This window comes from Equus caballus, chromosome 18, assembly GCF_041296265.1.
Source record: "Equus caballus isolate H_3958 breed thoroughbred chromosome 18, TB-T2T, whole genome shotgun sequence".
Lineage (NCBI taxonomy): Eukaryota > Metazoa > Chordata > Mammalia > Perissodactyla > Equidae > Equus > Equus caballus.
The window spans coordinates 53,952,412-53,965,257 of NC_091701.1; the positions used below are offsets into that span (position 1 = coordinate 53,952,412).

At 36.7% G+C, this 12,846-nt stretch overlaps 1 protein-coding gene across 7 annotated transcripts in view; it reads right to left on the bottom strand.

The window, feature by feature from the left end:
• The window catches only part of GPR155 (G protein-coupled receptor 155), a 41,396-nt gene that overhangs the window by 20,898 nt on the left and 7,652 nt on the right, over positions 1-12,846 (bottom strand). For 4 of the 7 annotated variants that reach the window (XM_005601590.3, XM_001917170.5, XM_005601591.4 and 1 more), the window contains 5 exons: positions 8,553-8,952; positions 6,227-6,392; positions 5,166-5,321; positions 3,528-3,611; positions 2,815-2,932 (listed from right to left, as the gene is read on the bottom strand). In XM_005601590.3, coding sequence (XP_005601647.3) covers positions 2,815-2,932; positions 3,528-3,611; positions 5,166-5,321; positions 6,227-6,392; positions 8,553-8,952 — 924 coding nt within the window. The remainder of the gene's footprint in view (positions 1-2,814; positions 2,933-3,527; positions 3,612-5,165; positions 5,322-6,226; positions 6,393-8,552; positions 8,953-12,846) is intronic. The other 3 variants (XM_014732539.3, XM_070242028.1, XM_070242031.1) reach the window with 1 other exon arrangement.

The window sequence follows — 12,846 nt, forward strand, 5'->3', positions numbered from 1 at the left end:
TGTGCTCCACACGAAGGTTCTCTACTAGTTTGAAGAGAGAAAAGCCGTGAGATAACCAGGTCATAAGCCCACCCAGGAAGTAAAGGCAGGCCAAACTAAAAAAAACCCTAACCGGAGAAGTGAGTTCATTTTACATTTCAAATGGTGATTCAGATTAGCAAAACAAAACCCTTTGTCATGTCAATTAATGTTAATAATTAGAATTACTGAGTTTGTAGTTTTGTTTAAATCTCATCTGTGAATTTGCTTTGGTTTTAAAATTGTATGTTAGCTGTATAGAAGGAATTCATACCAAGACTTAAAATTCCACTGTGCTGGAAACAATATAAATCAACACCGAGGTCCTTGAGAATTGTTTTGCTTTACAGAGGACCCACACAAACTCAAGTTCAAGAGACACTCTAATACCACCACTCCTCCCTAAAGGTGTTTGTACACTCTGTATTCCAGGTTTTCAAAGTGCCAGGGAAACAAGTAACTAGCGACAAAAGCGTGCCAACCGTTTCACACAGCAAGCGCATGCTTTAAAGTTCTGAGGCTCATCATCCCTGCCTTGTGGAAAGACTGATGTGTGAACAGGCCCCATGTAGCCCTGGATCTCTCACTGACAAGCCGTGAGAGCTCCTGCCTGAATCAGTTAAACTCTTTGGGCTTTATTTTCCTCATCTGCAAAATGAAGGCTTTAAACTAGACCAGTGTTTCCAAAAACATGGAGACTATAAGTGGCACAAGGGTGAAAATTTTTGACTTGTTATGTGTTTAACATGTGCTTGAAAAAACTTTAACTAGCATATGAAACCTGGCATTTTACTGATCTAAAGCTCAATTTATTAAAGTAAAAAAAGTGAGTCAATTTTAAGGAAAAAAAGAAAGGGCAGGTGGTATGCAGATGTGGCAAAAATGGTGAGGATGGTGAAACTAGCTCAATAGAAGGTTGACATAAGGGAAGCCATATTGTAGAAAAGAGACCATAATGTAACTTTGAATGACCTCTGACCGACTCAGCTGGATTTGCACCCTCCAGGAGATCCATCTGTTCGTAGACTTTATGATCCCTGCTTCTGCATATACCTCCCATCTGTGATAAGACGATAAGATGATAACTTTGTCCTTTGAGTTCCTTAGGAATGTGATGACCTCCAAACAGAGTCTGTGTTGATAGCCATCATCAATGAAAACTGAAAGGTCTGGTGTGGCAACCCCAAGTCTGTAACACCAGGAGGTTCAACATTCCTAACCCCTCCCTTGTAACCCACTGGCCTATAAAACTGCTTCAAGATTCTGTGCCCCCTTAAGATGGTTCTTTTGGACATTCGTCGGCCATCTTCCCTCTTGCTAGCAAGCTGTAATAAAATGCCCTTTCTCTGCCACCATCTTGCCTCTTGACAACTGGCTTTTGTCTCATGGACATTATTACCGCCCTTTGTGCGGTAATAATGGAATGCAAATGAGTGAAATTGAACATGGCTGAACAGGACAATTTAAAATGACATTTTGGGTCTAAAATTCTGTTATATCATAATAATCTGAAGACTAAAGGACACCGTCATTGGGGTCAGGGAATTCAGAACAACGTCGTTGGATAGATTTTGGCATGCATGCTTGAAAAGGACTTCAGAGAGCCTTGGGGCTTTTTTATACATTGATCTATTTGCTGCTCTCTTATTCTTATTATAAATTTAGTCTTAATAAACCTCAGTATTAGAGATCATCTTGGTTCATCTGTATTTGGAAATAAAGTCTTTAGGCTCTTTTAACTTGACATCTCATGAAAACTCTTATGCTATGCAAAGTTTGCTTGCTTTTAAAGGCACAAAGCTTCTCCTCTTTGCACTGAATTTTTCATTCTGTAATTCCTCACCACACTGTTGCTTCACTTCAAAAGGCTGTTGACTTAGATGGGCCCTGCTTTTGATCCTGAAGGCATGAAATCAAAGGCCTGTCCCTCACAGCAACTTCCTGACACCTGCCTCCTAACAGTGGCTGTGAGGAGGACTACATCCTCTAGTTTCCTTTCGTGTGCCATTTTACAGGTTCCCATTTGTGGTATGAATACAAAATAGCCATACAGAATGTTTCACAAACATGCCAGAATGTATGCATCCGAATAAATATTATACTTCAAAATAGCAACGTGCTAAAACATTCTGAATATCATTTTTGGAGCCTGTTGAAATGAGAAATAGTCTTTCTTAACTGGCTTCTCTTTTATTTCCATGTCCTTTTATTCCCTTAATTGTTCTCACTTTACCGTTTTTCCCTCTATGTAACAATACAGTTCCACTTGTTGAGTGCCTAATATGTACCAGGCATAAATACTTCTATTTCATTTAATTCTCAAAATAATCCTATAAGGTGCAATTACCCAGTCTTACAGATGAGGATATTGAGAGTGCAAGACTCAAGTCTTTTGCTTAAGGCAGAGCCAGAATTTTTTGTTCAGTTCAGTGGGACTCTAATAGTGAGCTCTGTGACAAATCTCACACACCTCGCAGCTCTCTGCCCTTTCCCTGCTTTCTCCACCTGCCTCCAGGGTCTGCCCTCTTGGGGTCTCCAAAGCGGAGCTCTGCTGCCTGTGCCCTAGAGCCCAAGAACCTGAGGAAAAGGACCACGTGACTAGAAACCGCCCGAGCCCTGGCAGAAACAGAGTACATCAGGAAGCGACATAGCTTTGCAGACTGTTCGCGGGTATAACTGCCAAGTGAATGCCTTAGTCCTATCTTCTAGACTTCACTAGATCACCTAGAAGCTGAGGGTTTCCAGTGATAGAGGAGAGGGGTACAGACCTAAATTTCCATTCATGATCCAACTTACCTGTCCACAGGTAGGTGCTATAGAGGGAGCTGTACAATAGAACAAACACCAGAATTTGTCCAACAAAATTTTTTTCTTTAACGAAATTCCATATCATCATTCCAGCACAGACAATAGACTGAAGAAAAAATTATTAAAAAACCCAAAGTGAGTCATCCTCGTATGAGTCATCCTCATATGTTTTATTCACAGCAAATATATTACAATTATTCATTTTAAATTATTGCTGAGTAATTATCAACTATTCCATACTAGTTGCACTAAAACGTCAAGTTTTATGATAAAAAAGCCTTTTTATACAGAGCCTTTAGCAATGTACATATTCAAATGAAAGAGATGACAATATTCTAAATGCTAACCTTATATTTAGTAATGGTTTACACAGAAAATAAACTTTTTTCTATTATAATTTGAGACATTACAAAAATTTAACTAGAAAAATAAGATAGAGTTCAATTTTTAATGATTCAATTATTTCTATTAAAAATGCAAAATTATCATCGAATGCCATTAGCTTCAACTCTATACAGTTCAAGACCTATTGCAATAATTAATAAATTAGGCATAAATTAATTGTAACCAAATGATAATTGATTGCATTTGGTAATACTTCTGACTTTATATGTGGAAAAACTCAGCAAAGTAACTTTCTCCTCTATAGTAGTGGAACTGATGAGGAAAGCACAGTTCTACACCTCTGTAGGTTTACTAACCTGCGCGATGAGTAAATTAGTTGTAAGCATATGAGGAAGCTGTTTATATTTCTTACTCAAAAGAAGAATAGCCAAAGACCAGATCTTAAAGACAAAAGGTTCAAAAGTTATTCAGGTTTCTTAATCTTTGTAATTACTTACTAAATAACTCATTGATTAGCCTCCTTAAAGAATCCTTTTTATCCTGGTTCAGGAAGAAATTCCAATATTTTATTTACTTTAACCTGTCTAGTTCCCAAAAGGGTATTAAGGCAAATTACTGTATCCAAAGTAAAATAAAAAGCACGGAGAGGGGCCAGCCCCATGGCATAGTGGTTAAGTTCGGTGCACTCTCCTTTGGCAGCTGGGGTTCGCAGGTTCAGATCCCAGGTTCGGACCTACTCTATTCGTCAGCCACACTGAGGCGGGGACCCACATATAAAGTAGAGGAAGACTGGCATAGATGTTAGTTCAGGGCTAATCTTCCTCAGCAAAAACAACAACAACAACAAAAAACCATGGAGAGAGCCTCTCATAAATTAACTAACTGTCCAATAATGACAGGGTCTTTAAGAACTAATGCCTTGACCAGGGCCATGTTCTAACTTTCCGTACCTTCAGTGCTGGAGTGGGACACAGGCTCACAGCCAACTATTCAGGAAAAGAGCTTTAGTGGGAGATGCAGTTACAACGCACTATTCTAAGTTTCCTTTTTTGATTCCACCATATTGGCTCATAAGGTATCTAAATTCCAGGCTGTCTTACTTCAAACAATACACATTATCCACTTGAAGATTAATTGTCTTGCATTCCTTATATTTAAAAGGATTGAGTTTCTATTCTACCTACACAGTGCCCAGCTAAGTATGCTGGTTGATTTCCTTCTTTCCTCTCCTCTCATTATCAATCAAAGTTGATATTGCCTCTCTCCCAAAACTTCCCTCTTATCAGTGGGCATAGATTTTAAGAATATATAACAGAAGTGAAATCTCCTAAAAATTACGTGAATCACACATTTATTCGTTGCCAATATACATATTCATCCCACCCCTTTTCCTTTAACAGTGAAAGTATATTTCCCCCTCCCCACCCCCGCCAGAATACTGCTTGAATTCAATAAGCAACTTGAGCTATAAGATAGTCTATTTGTCAAGTGTTTAAGTGTTTCATTTGAGCTAAATATATGCAAAAAGTTTCATTAACATTAAATGGGCAGTTGGAGGTGACCTCAAAGACCCCTTCCAGCCCCATGCTTCTACAACAGCTGGTATCTGTATAGTGATTCACCATTTCAGAATGCTTTTCACATATATTGTCTTATGTAATCCTTAAAACAACCCATGGAAATAGGTAAAATTATTCTATTTTATAGCTGAGAAAACTGAAACTTAGAGAGTTTAAGGTAACTCCACTGAGACACAGCTAGTCTGTGACAGGGCCACGAGTCAAATCCAGGTCTGACTAAATCCATGCCTGTCAGCTGTACAACTCTACCTCCCAACTGGAAAGATAGAAGATCTGTCTTCTATTTTATGGGCAGGCTTCAGCTTTCTCTATTGCATAAGAGATTAGATTTTTAAATCCCTAACTTCCTATTACCAAGCTATTCTCAAACTCATTCTGTGGTTTTCATCCATTTTTACACTGAAACATACTTACCAAGGAGACCAGGCTGATAATACTTATATCAAAACTAACATTCTGGATGGCATATGCCAATGGCTTAGGGTCCATAGTGGGAAAGGTCAGTAACCAGGCAGAAACGTACATGATTGGCGCAGACACAAACGTGCTTATCACCATCCCTGAGGTTATCTGCAAAAATGAGATCAAATTGAGGAGAGTCACAGTCTCACTTAAACGATTGCCTTAAACTGTAAATAGCCACAGCACACTACGGCATTCTAAAATAAAAGCAAGAATCAGTAAAAAGACATTTCAGAATCTGGCATGTTATCTAATGCCATGCTCCCCCTTTCTGAGAGTCCATAAAAGAAAACACGATTTCATTCCCTTGGCTCTTCTTCCAATCTATGCTCAATTTATATCTGCACACAACAAATACTGGACAGCCCACTGCTGATGGTTACCTTTTAGGTTCTAGAAAGTAAACCATATTAATGATCTAATTAAACTGATGACCAGTTTCCTTCCATACCATTTCATAAAATATAGGGCAATAAAAGCAATTCAAAAGGAGAAAAATTACTATACAAACCTTTTACAGATTAAATAATGGAACTGACCTTCATTAAACAATTTAGTTCCTTCACGTTGTATTTCAAAAACATTTACTCTAATGCTGTAGATAACATGTACAATACGCTTAGACACTGTTAACAATTTTGTGTTAACTGATTTTAGCTGTTTATTGCAGTTGATTACATGGTGTTTTGCATCTGATGGTTGAATTATCAATGCATGAAACAGATTTTTTTCCCCTCAAAATTTCAAAAGTTACCTTTCTGTAATAACTTTTAGGTTTAAGTAAGAGTACAGCAATAAAATACTTGAATCTAAAAAAAACTAATGAAATAAGCCATGGCTGAATAAAGACCCCAGATTAAATAACTCTACTGTTACATGATGCCTCTTTATTTACAACGAGGTAGTTTATAGATATCAAATTCTCATAAGAGAATGCTGATTTCTATGTTTCAAAAATTCATTTTTCTATTAATCATACAAACAATCAAACTTAGAAAGTAGTATATACATACAATCTCTACTTCCATGTTGAACTGCGTTGCAAAGATAGCCACTCCTGGTGCTACGGGGAAGACACCATACAAAAATGCATAATTTGATAAACTTGTGTGGTTGACTACACTGTCGCCCTTGTCCAAGAGTTCCACCATTTCTCTGCCCAGAAGCGGTAGCACCAGGCTGAAGAAACAAGAAACGCATCATTACTTAATATCAAAGCATGTTGGTTCTGAAGTGTTAGATTGCTCTAGTGAACTTGGCACTAGGTTCTTCTTCTCCTGCCCAGAGTGGGTATCTATTTGTATGTGCAATTCCCTATGTGCCTACTTGTGGACATTTTCTTAAAAGAACCGAGAATTCAACTTGGAGCCATTTAAAATGTACGATATTCTAGAAATATTTCAAATATCAGGGATTAGAAAGAAAAAACTCAGATTTTTTTGTTCTACAAATAATTTTCTTGCAAGAAATGTGTAAAAGTTGCCATTATAGCTGCTGTTTCTTGCTTCCTCTATTAGTTCATTGAAATGTTAAAAGAAAAAAAAGATTGACAATCTGAGTGAAATTTTTTTTCATGAAAATTACTAAACTCTTTTTTGGAAAAAAAGCTGATCTTTATTATGATTAGGGGTTTAAATGGTTTGGTAATAATGGTGCTCAATTAGATTCTAAAAACCAGCAGAAAAATAGGTATCTTACAATTAGCTCTTCATCTTTGTAAAGACAAAAAGGTTTAGCAAAGGGAACTGAAACAACTGAGATAGAGCAGAAAATTAGTGAAATCCAGACCTGGTGAAGGGTCGATTATTAAACAAATCTTATAGGATTACATAGAAAGAGCATATCAACAGTAATTGAGCTAATGGAGCTTTCCTTTAAAAAGACCCAGACTAAGGTTGATAACACTCACAGCAGCAACTAGAGAGACGCTCTAGGATGGACTAAGAACTGCTTTTATAGGTTGTTTGTTGTTGTTGTTGAGGAAGATTCGCCCTGAGCTAACATCTGTGCCACTCTTCCTCTATTTTACACGTGGATCACTGCCACAGCAGGGCTGACAAGTGGTATAGGTCTGCAGCCAGGATGCGAACCCGTGAACCTGGGCTGCCAAAGTGGAGAGTGCCAAACTCAACCACTATGCCATGGGGCTGGCCCCTATAGGTATTTTTTTAATTAAAAAAAAAAGAGATGAAGAAAATATCTAATAGGGATCAAAGACCAGAAAAAAAGATTTTAAAAAATGAGAATATTTAAATGCTACTTCTAAGTTGAAGTTGATAATACTATTATTGTTAGAAGCGTATCTATTACTGTGGCAATACTAATTAGTACTTTATTTCCAAGGAGCATAACACCACCATAAGTAATTTTCAGAACTCATATTCATTTTTATTATTTTGAAAAATAATACTATTTCATCTTGCACCAGTCTCATGAATTTAATGATCTATACAAGAGCTGAATTCAATAGGTAAGCATGCCCCAAGTGTCTTGGGATAATCTTGCAGTAAAATTGTGTCACCTGCACCATGAATAACTCCATGGCTAATGAGCTAAGTAAGCTGAAGAACTATTAACTAAGGAGCTGATAAGAACTTTTTGTTTGACAGACTAGGAACAGACGGTTGATAATCATTCACGTTGACTTACTTATATTAAGAAATTTCAACCAGCATTAGAATTACAAAATATTTCCCCCCAAATTCATGATAAAAATAGTTTAGGGGCTGGCCCAGAGCCGAGTGGTTAAGTTTGCACGCTCCGCTTTGGCGGCCCGGGGTTTCCCCAGTTCGAGTCCTGGGCACAGACTTGGCACCACTCATCAAGCCATGCTGAGGTGGCATCCCACATGCCACAACTAGAAAGACCCAAACTAAAAATACACAACTGTGTACTGGGGGGCTTTGGGCAGAAAAAGGAAAAATAAAATATTAAAAAAAAAAGTTTATATTCAAAATTATTTTCTCACCATGACTAAGATGCTTTTGAGTTTAGGATTCTAATAGATTTAGAAAACTCAGAAATCCTGCAAAATTCCTTAAAAAGTATGATCAAACTTGAACCATAGGAGATATTAAGTAAAATTATATAAAAGCTGAAGGGAAACCAATAGTCTTTATCCTCTGACAGTAAAAATGGAAATAATAACCTACACGGTCGAAGGAAATGATTTTCTACAATATACCAACATCACATTTTCCTTTAAATCACAACTATTCAATTGAGAGGAATTATTATCACATTACTTAAAGGAGAAAATAGTTGCAGATACATCCCAATGAATTGGCTAAATAAGGCTTTCACAAAGTCCAATCTCCAAGTTAAATAAGTGAAACTTACAGTTTAGCTGTGATGAGAAGAATTAGCACAACAAATGCTGACTTCTTCAGTTTCTTTATTTTTCCCACCATTGTAAGACCAAGATAAAATAGAGCTGATCCAGAGAAAGAATTTCCAAGTCCATCAAGAAAGTTTTCCATATATACGGGCACTTTTTGATCCAGAATAAAATTAAAGGCAATACCAATGAAGACCATAAATACTATTGGGTTCTGTAATACCCGCAGAAATCCGAGTCCCACGATTTTTACTTTATTTTGAGAAGCATTTTGAGTATCTTTCCACTTCTGGATTTCACAGAAGATAAACCCTATAGGGTTTAACATCATAAGAGATATTGGCGCCACCAAATAAATGTACTGGAGATATTCTGGGTACGTAGTTTGATATAAAGCTTCAACTGAAAAACAAGAATTAAAATTGATTTTAAAATGATCACCACAGAAATATATTAATGTATTATGTATATTGTTTTCTGTGCTTAATTATAGGATATTATAAAGTAATCTAAATAGTGCAGAATGACCTCCTTACTCTAGTTTTGGAAAAGTACATTTCAGTAAGAAAGATGGAAAAAGAAGAAAAACACACTATATTAAATAACAATGAGCTTATAAAATGATAATCAACTTTCACAAATTATTTTTAGTAAAACCCACTAATTTTGACCAACTAGAGGCTAAGACTAGTCTCAAAAAAAGGGCAGAATTGTGGAATTCTTCAAAGAAATAATTCAAAATAAAAATATAATAAATGAAACGTTTAAGCAAGAAGGTGGTTGTTGGCTCCCTTGAGGGAGAAGTTTCACTGGAGTGATGAGGCAGGAGTCAGAGTACAGAGGATTGAAGAGAAAGTAGGAGACCACGAACTAAAAAATGAGCACTAAAGTGATGGAGTCCAAGCCGTACAGGAAAGGGAGTGAGGATGGGAGATGGCTGACAGAAAGTAGAGAGTGTCAGGGACTGGAGGCCCCTATGAAGTCCAAGAATTATGTGCAGCTGGAAGTTGAGGAGTTTGGAGTAAGTCAGATAGTGAGCTATTGAATTTAATATTTCCCACCTGACTAGGTAGGATAAGGCCATGTTAGTTGGTGGCTGAAATGGAGTAAAGGAAGACATCATTGGAGATAAGGAGGCCAAGGAACTGAGAGGGCAGAGAATTTGATGCGTAGTTCACAAAGATGCTAAAGTCAAACAAGATAATGGCAAAACTTGGGAGTAGAGAAGATGACAATGAGACAAAGTCTTCAATGAATGAGGAGGAATGATTAGAATGAGGTCAGCAGATGACAGCAATGAGGATGAGGGGTTTAGCCAGGCAGCGTGAACCTCAAAGAAGCAGTTTTTACAAAACAGCAAAGAATAAAGGCCTAGCAGTAGTTCAAGGTGGCTATGAGGATGCCAGTCTACGATTGCTTGTGTGGTATGCAGGCAATGAGAAAATGAGCAGCCTCCATCAAGAATGAAAAGGAATGATGCCTTCAGGGAAGACCAGTGAAGATGCTGAAGAATTAGGGATGGAAAGATGGATCTAAGAAATGTTTGGGAGGGGAATACAGTAGAGTCATGTCAATGCACATTTAACTAACACAAACTCAACTACACTGTCTTAGGAAGACAAAAGCTTCATGTTTTGTTTTTTTTTTCATAAAGCATGTTCCCAAATGCAAACTAATTCCTTCATGGGTTGTTCATTGAAGAACAACAATGGTAGAGAAAAAATCTGGCTGTTAGACTTATAAGAAATGGTACAATGTACACAAAATACATGTGTTGTATTTTGTGGGTGACTTAAGGGATTTTTCACTGTACATGATGACTTTAGAACCTAACCTAACCACTGAGTAACAGGAGACCCCTTGGAAGAGGGTGGGTAGATCAGACTTCTGTAGTTTCTTGGTGGATGTGAGGGCCTGGTCTTGGGTTGATCAGGGCAACTTAGAGCCTTAGAGTAAGCAACCTGATCTCTAGGTACATTCTTGGCAATGAGTTTTGAAATTATTCAACCTAATACATACAAAGGCTGATTCATAAGTGATTTCAAGTTGAGAACGAAAGATAAAAAAGAACAGCCACAATCACTCACAAGGAGAGAGGCAATCATGTGAAAAACTTGAAAGATTAGGTTTCTCAATTTACACTGAGATAAAGTGACAGAGGTAGGAAAATATATTTGTTTACTTACTTAGGATACATAAGTTTAGTTAATGTCAGGCACATGTCCCATTGAAGTTATGTAACTAGATTATATAACCTTTAAAGTTCACCTTGTTCTCATTAGCCAAAACCTACTTTTTATAAGATTCAATTCCCTTTTTTTCAGCTAAGCACATACAGGGGTTTATATCTCCAAAATGAAGCAGTGGTTAAATCAAACACATTTGATTACATAACATTGCACACATTCTTTCCACTGATTTCCAAATTAGATATACTAGCTCTATAACTCTTAGTGGTTTTCCTTCATATTTCACAAGGTTTCATCTTTTAAGTAAAAAAAGCCACACTTTTGATAACCATTTCTAGATAGCTACACTTTCTCTGATTGCAGTCTATCTCTAAGAGAAAGGTGTCCACATCCGCCCACCACTCAATTTTTAAAAGACAGCATATTTTGGAAAACCCTTGTGTTTTCAATCTGAGCACAAGAATTTTCCCAAGTGGCCAAAATAAAATACATATGGTATTTCCTTTGACAAGTTACGGCACACAAAGTCCCTTAAGTTAATGCCTTTTTCCAGAAATTTACTTTCCTGGCACACTAGCACTTAATCACCATCACATAATGGGCTTTAGATTGTTTTAAAAGCTCACTGCAAATCTAAGCAACAGTCTTTATTGTCTATGACTAAGCAATTACTAAGTACTTTCTACTTTTGCAGGATCTTTTGTATTTTCTCTTCTTGATTCCTACTAATACGACTAGTCAAAAACCTCAAAATTGGGTTACTTAATGTGTTTACCAACTTATATTCTTTTGGTTTTTCTTGACCGCCTTCTTCATCCATTTTATTTACTGCTGAAAACATCACCTAAATCTTAACTTTCAAAAACTAAGATTTTTCCCACAGCTCTCACCACCTACAAAAATAGCTATAAAACCTTTCTTTTGACATTCACAGTCCAGTCTCCACAACTGATCCCTTATTTATCCAGCTCATCTCTCACTATTCCTTAATGAAAAGGAATAGCCAATTTAACTATCAGCCAGTTTAATATCATAGTCATGCTGGACAAACACCAGGTTCATCATTAATAGTTCTGCGTGCTGATCATCATTCTCCAACTTCTTATAGTCTCTCCTCTCTTATCCAAATCTTGCCTACTGTTTAAGCCCAGCCTCATGTACCACTTCTTCCACCAAGTCTTCAATTTACATCATGGATCTCCCATTCTCTGGATGGCTCTGGTACCTTGTTTCATATTAGTGCCACTTTAACAAACTCTAAGTTCCTTGAAGGCATCATTTATACCCCTGAGACCCAGAACAGCACTGAGCAAATCTGAAAAATACTTGCTGAATGGAATTAACATATCAATGAATGTCTAAGGTTTCAGACAGAATAAAAATGTATTAATACACAGCAATTTATATCTAATTGTTATCTGTTAACCTGTTTCTTTTTACATCCAATTTTTTTCACATTCTGAATATTTATAAAGCAGGTTACTATTGGAGTATTTTAACTCAGTTGAACACATATACGAAGGCAAAAGAAGCATAGTCTAATGGGATAGCAAAAAATTGGGAATAAATACTTGTTCAGTTACTAGAATAGGGTTCAATATGGAAATTTCAGCCCATTTCTGCCATTCATTGTGTAATTATTTAACATCATGTATTTATTTATAAATTGGCAGTGCTTTTCTTTTGTTACCAACCTAAAGATGTTTTTTCAAATCTGAAAAACATATAAAAACATATATGAAAGCAGTGACCTATACTAACAAATTAGATGTATAGTCATTATATCAACTATTAAGTTCTAATTAATACTTATAAATAAGGCTCTTGGGAGGGGGAAATCCCACTATGAGGAATTATTATATAGCTTTGAAGAACTAAGACAAAATTAACCACCCACTGTGGCTCCTATTTTGATTCCTGCAGGGTTTCAATCCTAGCAAATAACACAAAGACCCAGACAGGATCCTTCTATTATTTAATGGCATATAGTTAAATGCTTCATTTCCTTTCTGTTTACAGCTCAAGCACTAGAGCATAATTATGATTAGTCAGGGCACTTATGTGATCAGCATTGTTTGAAGGATAAATTATAGGACTTAACTATGCC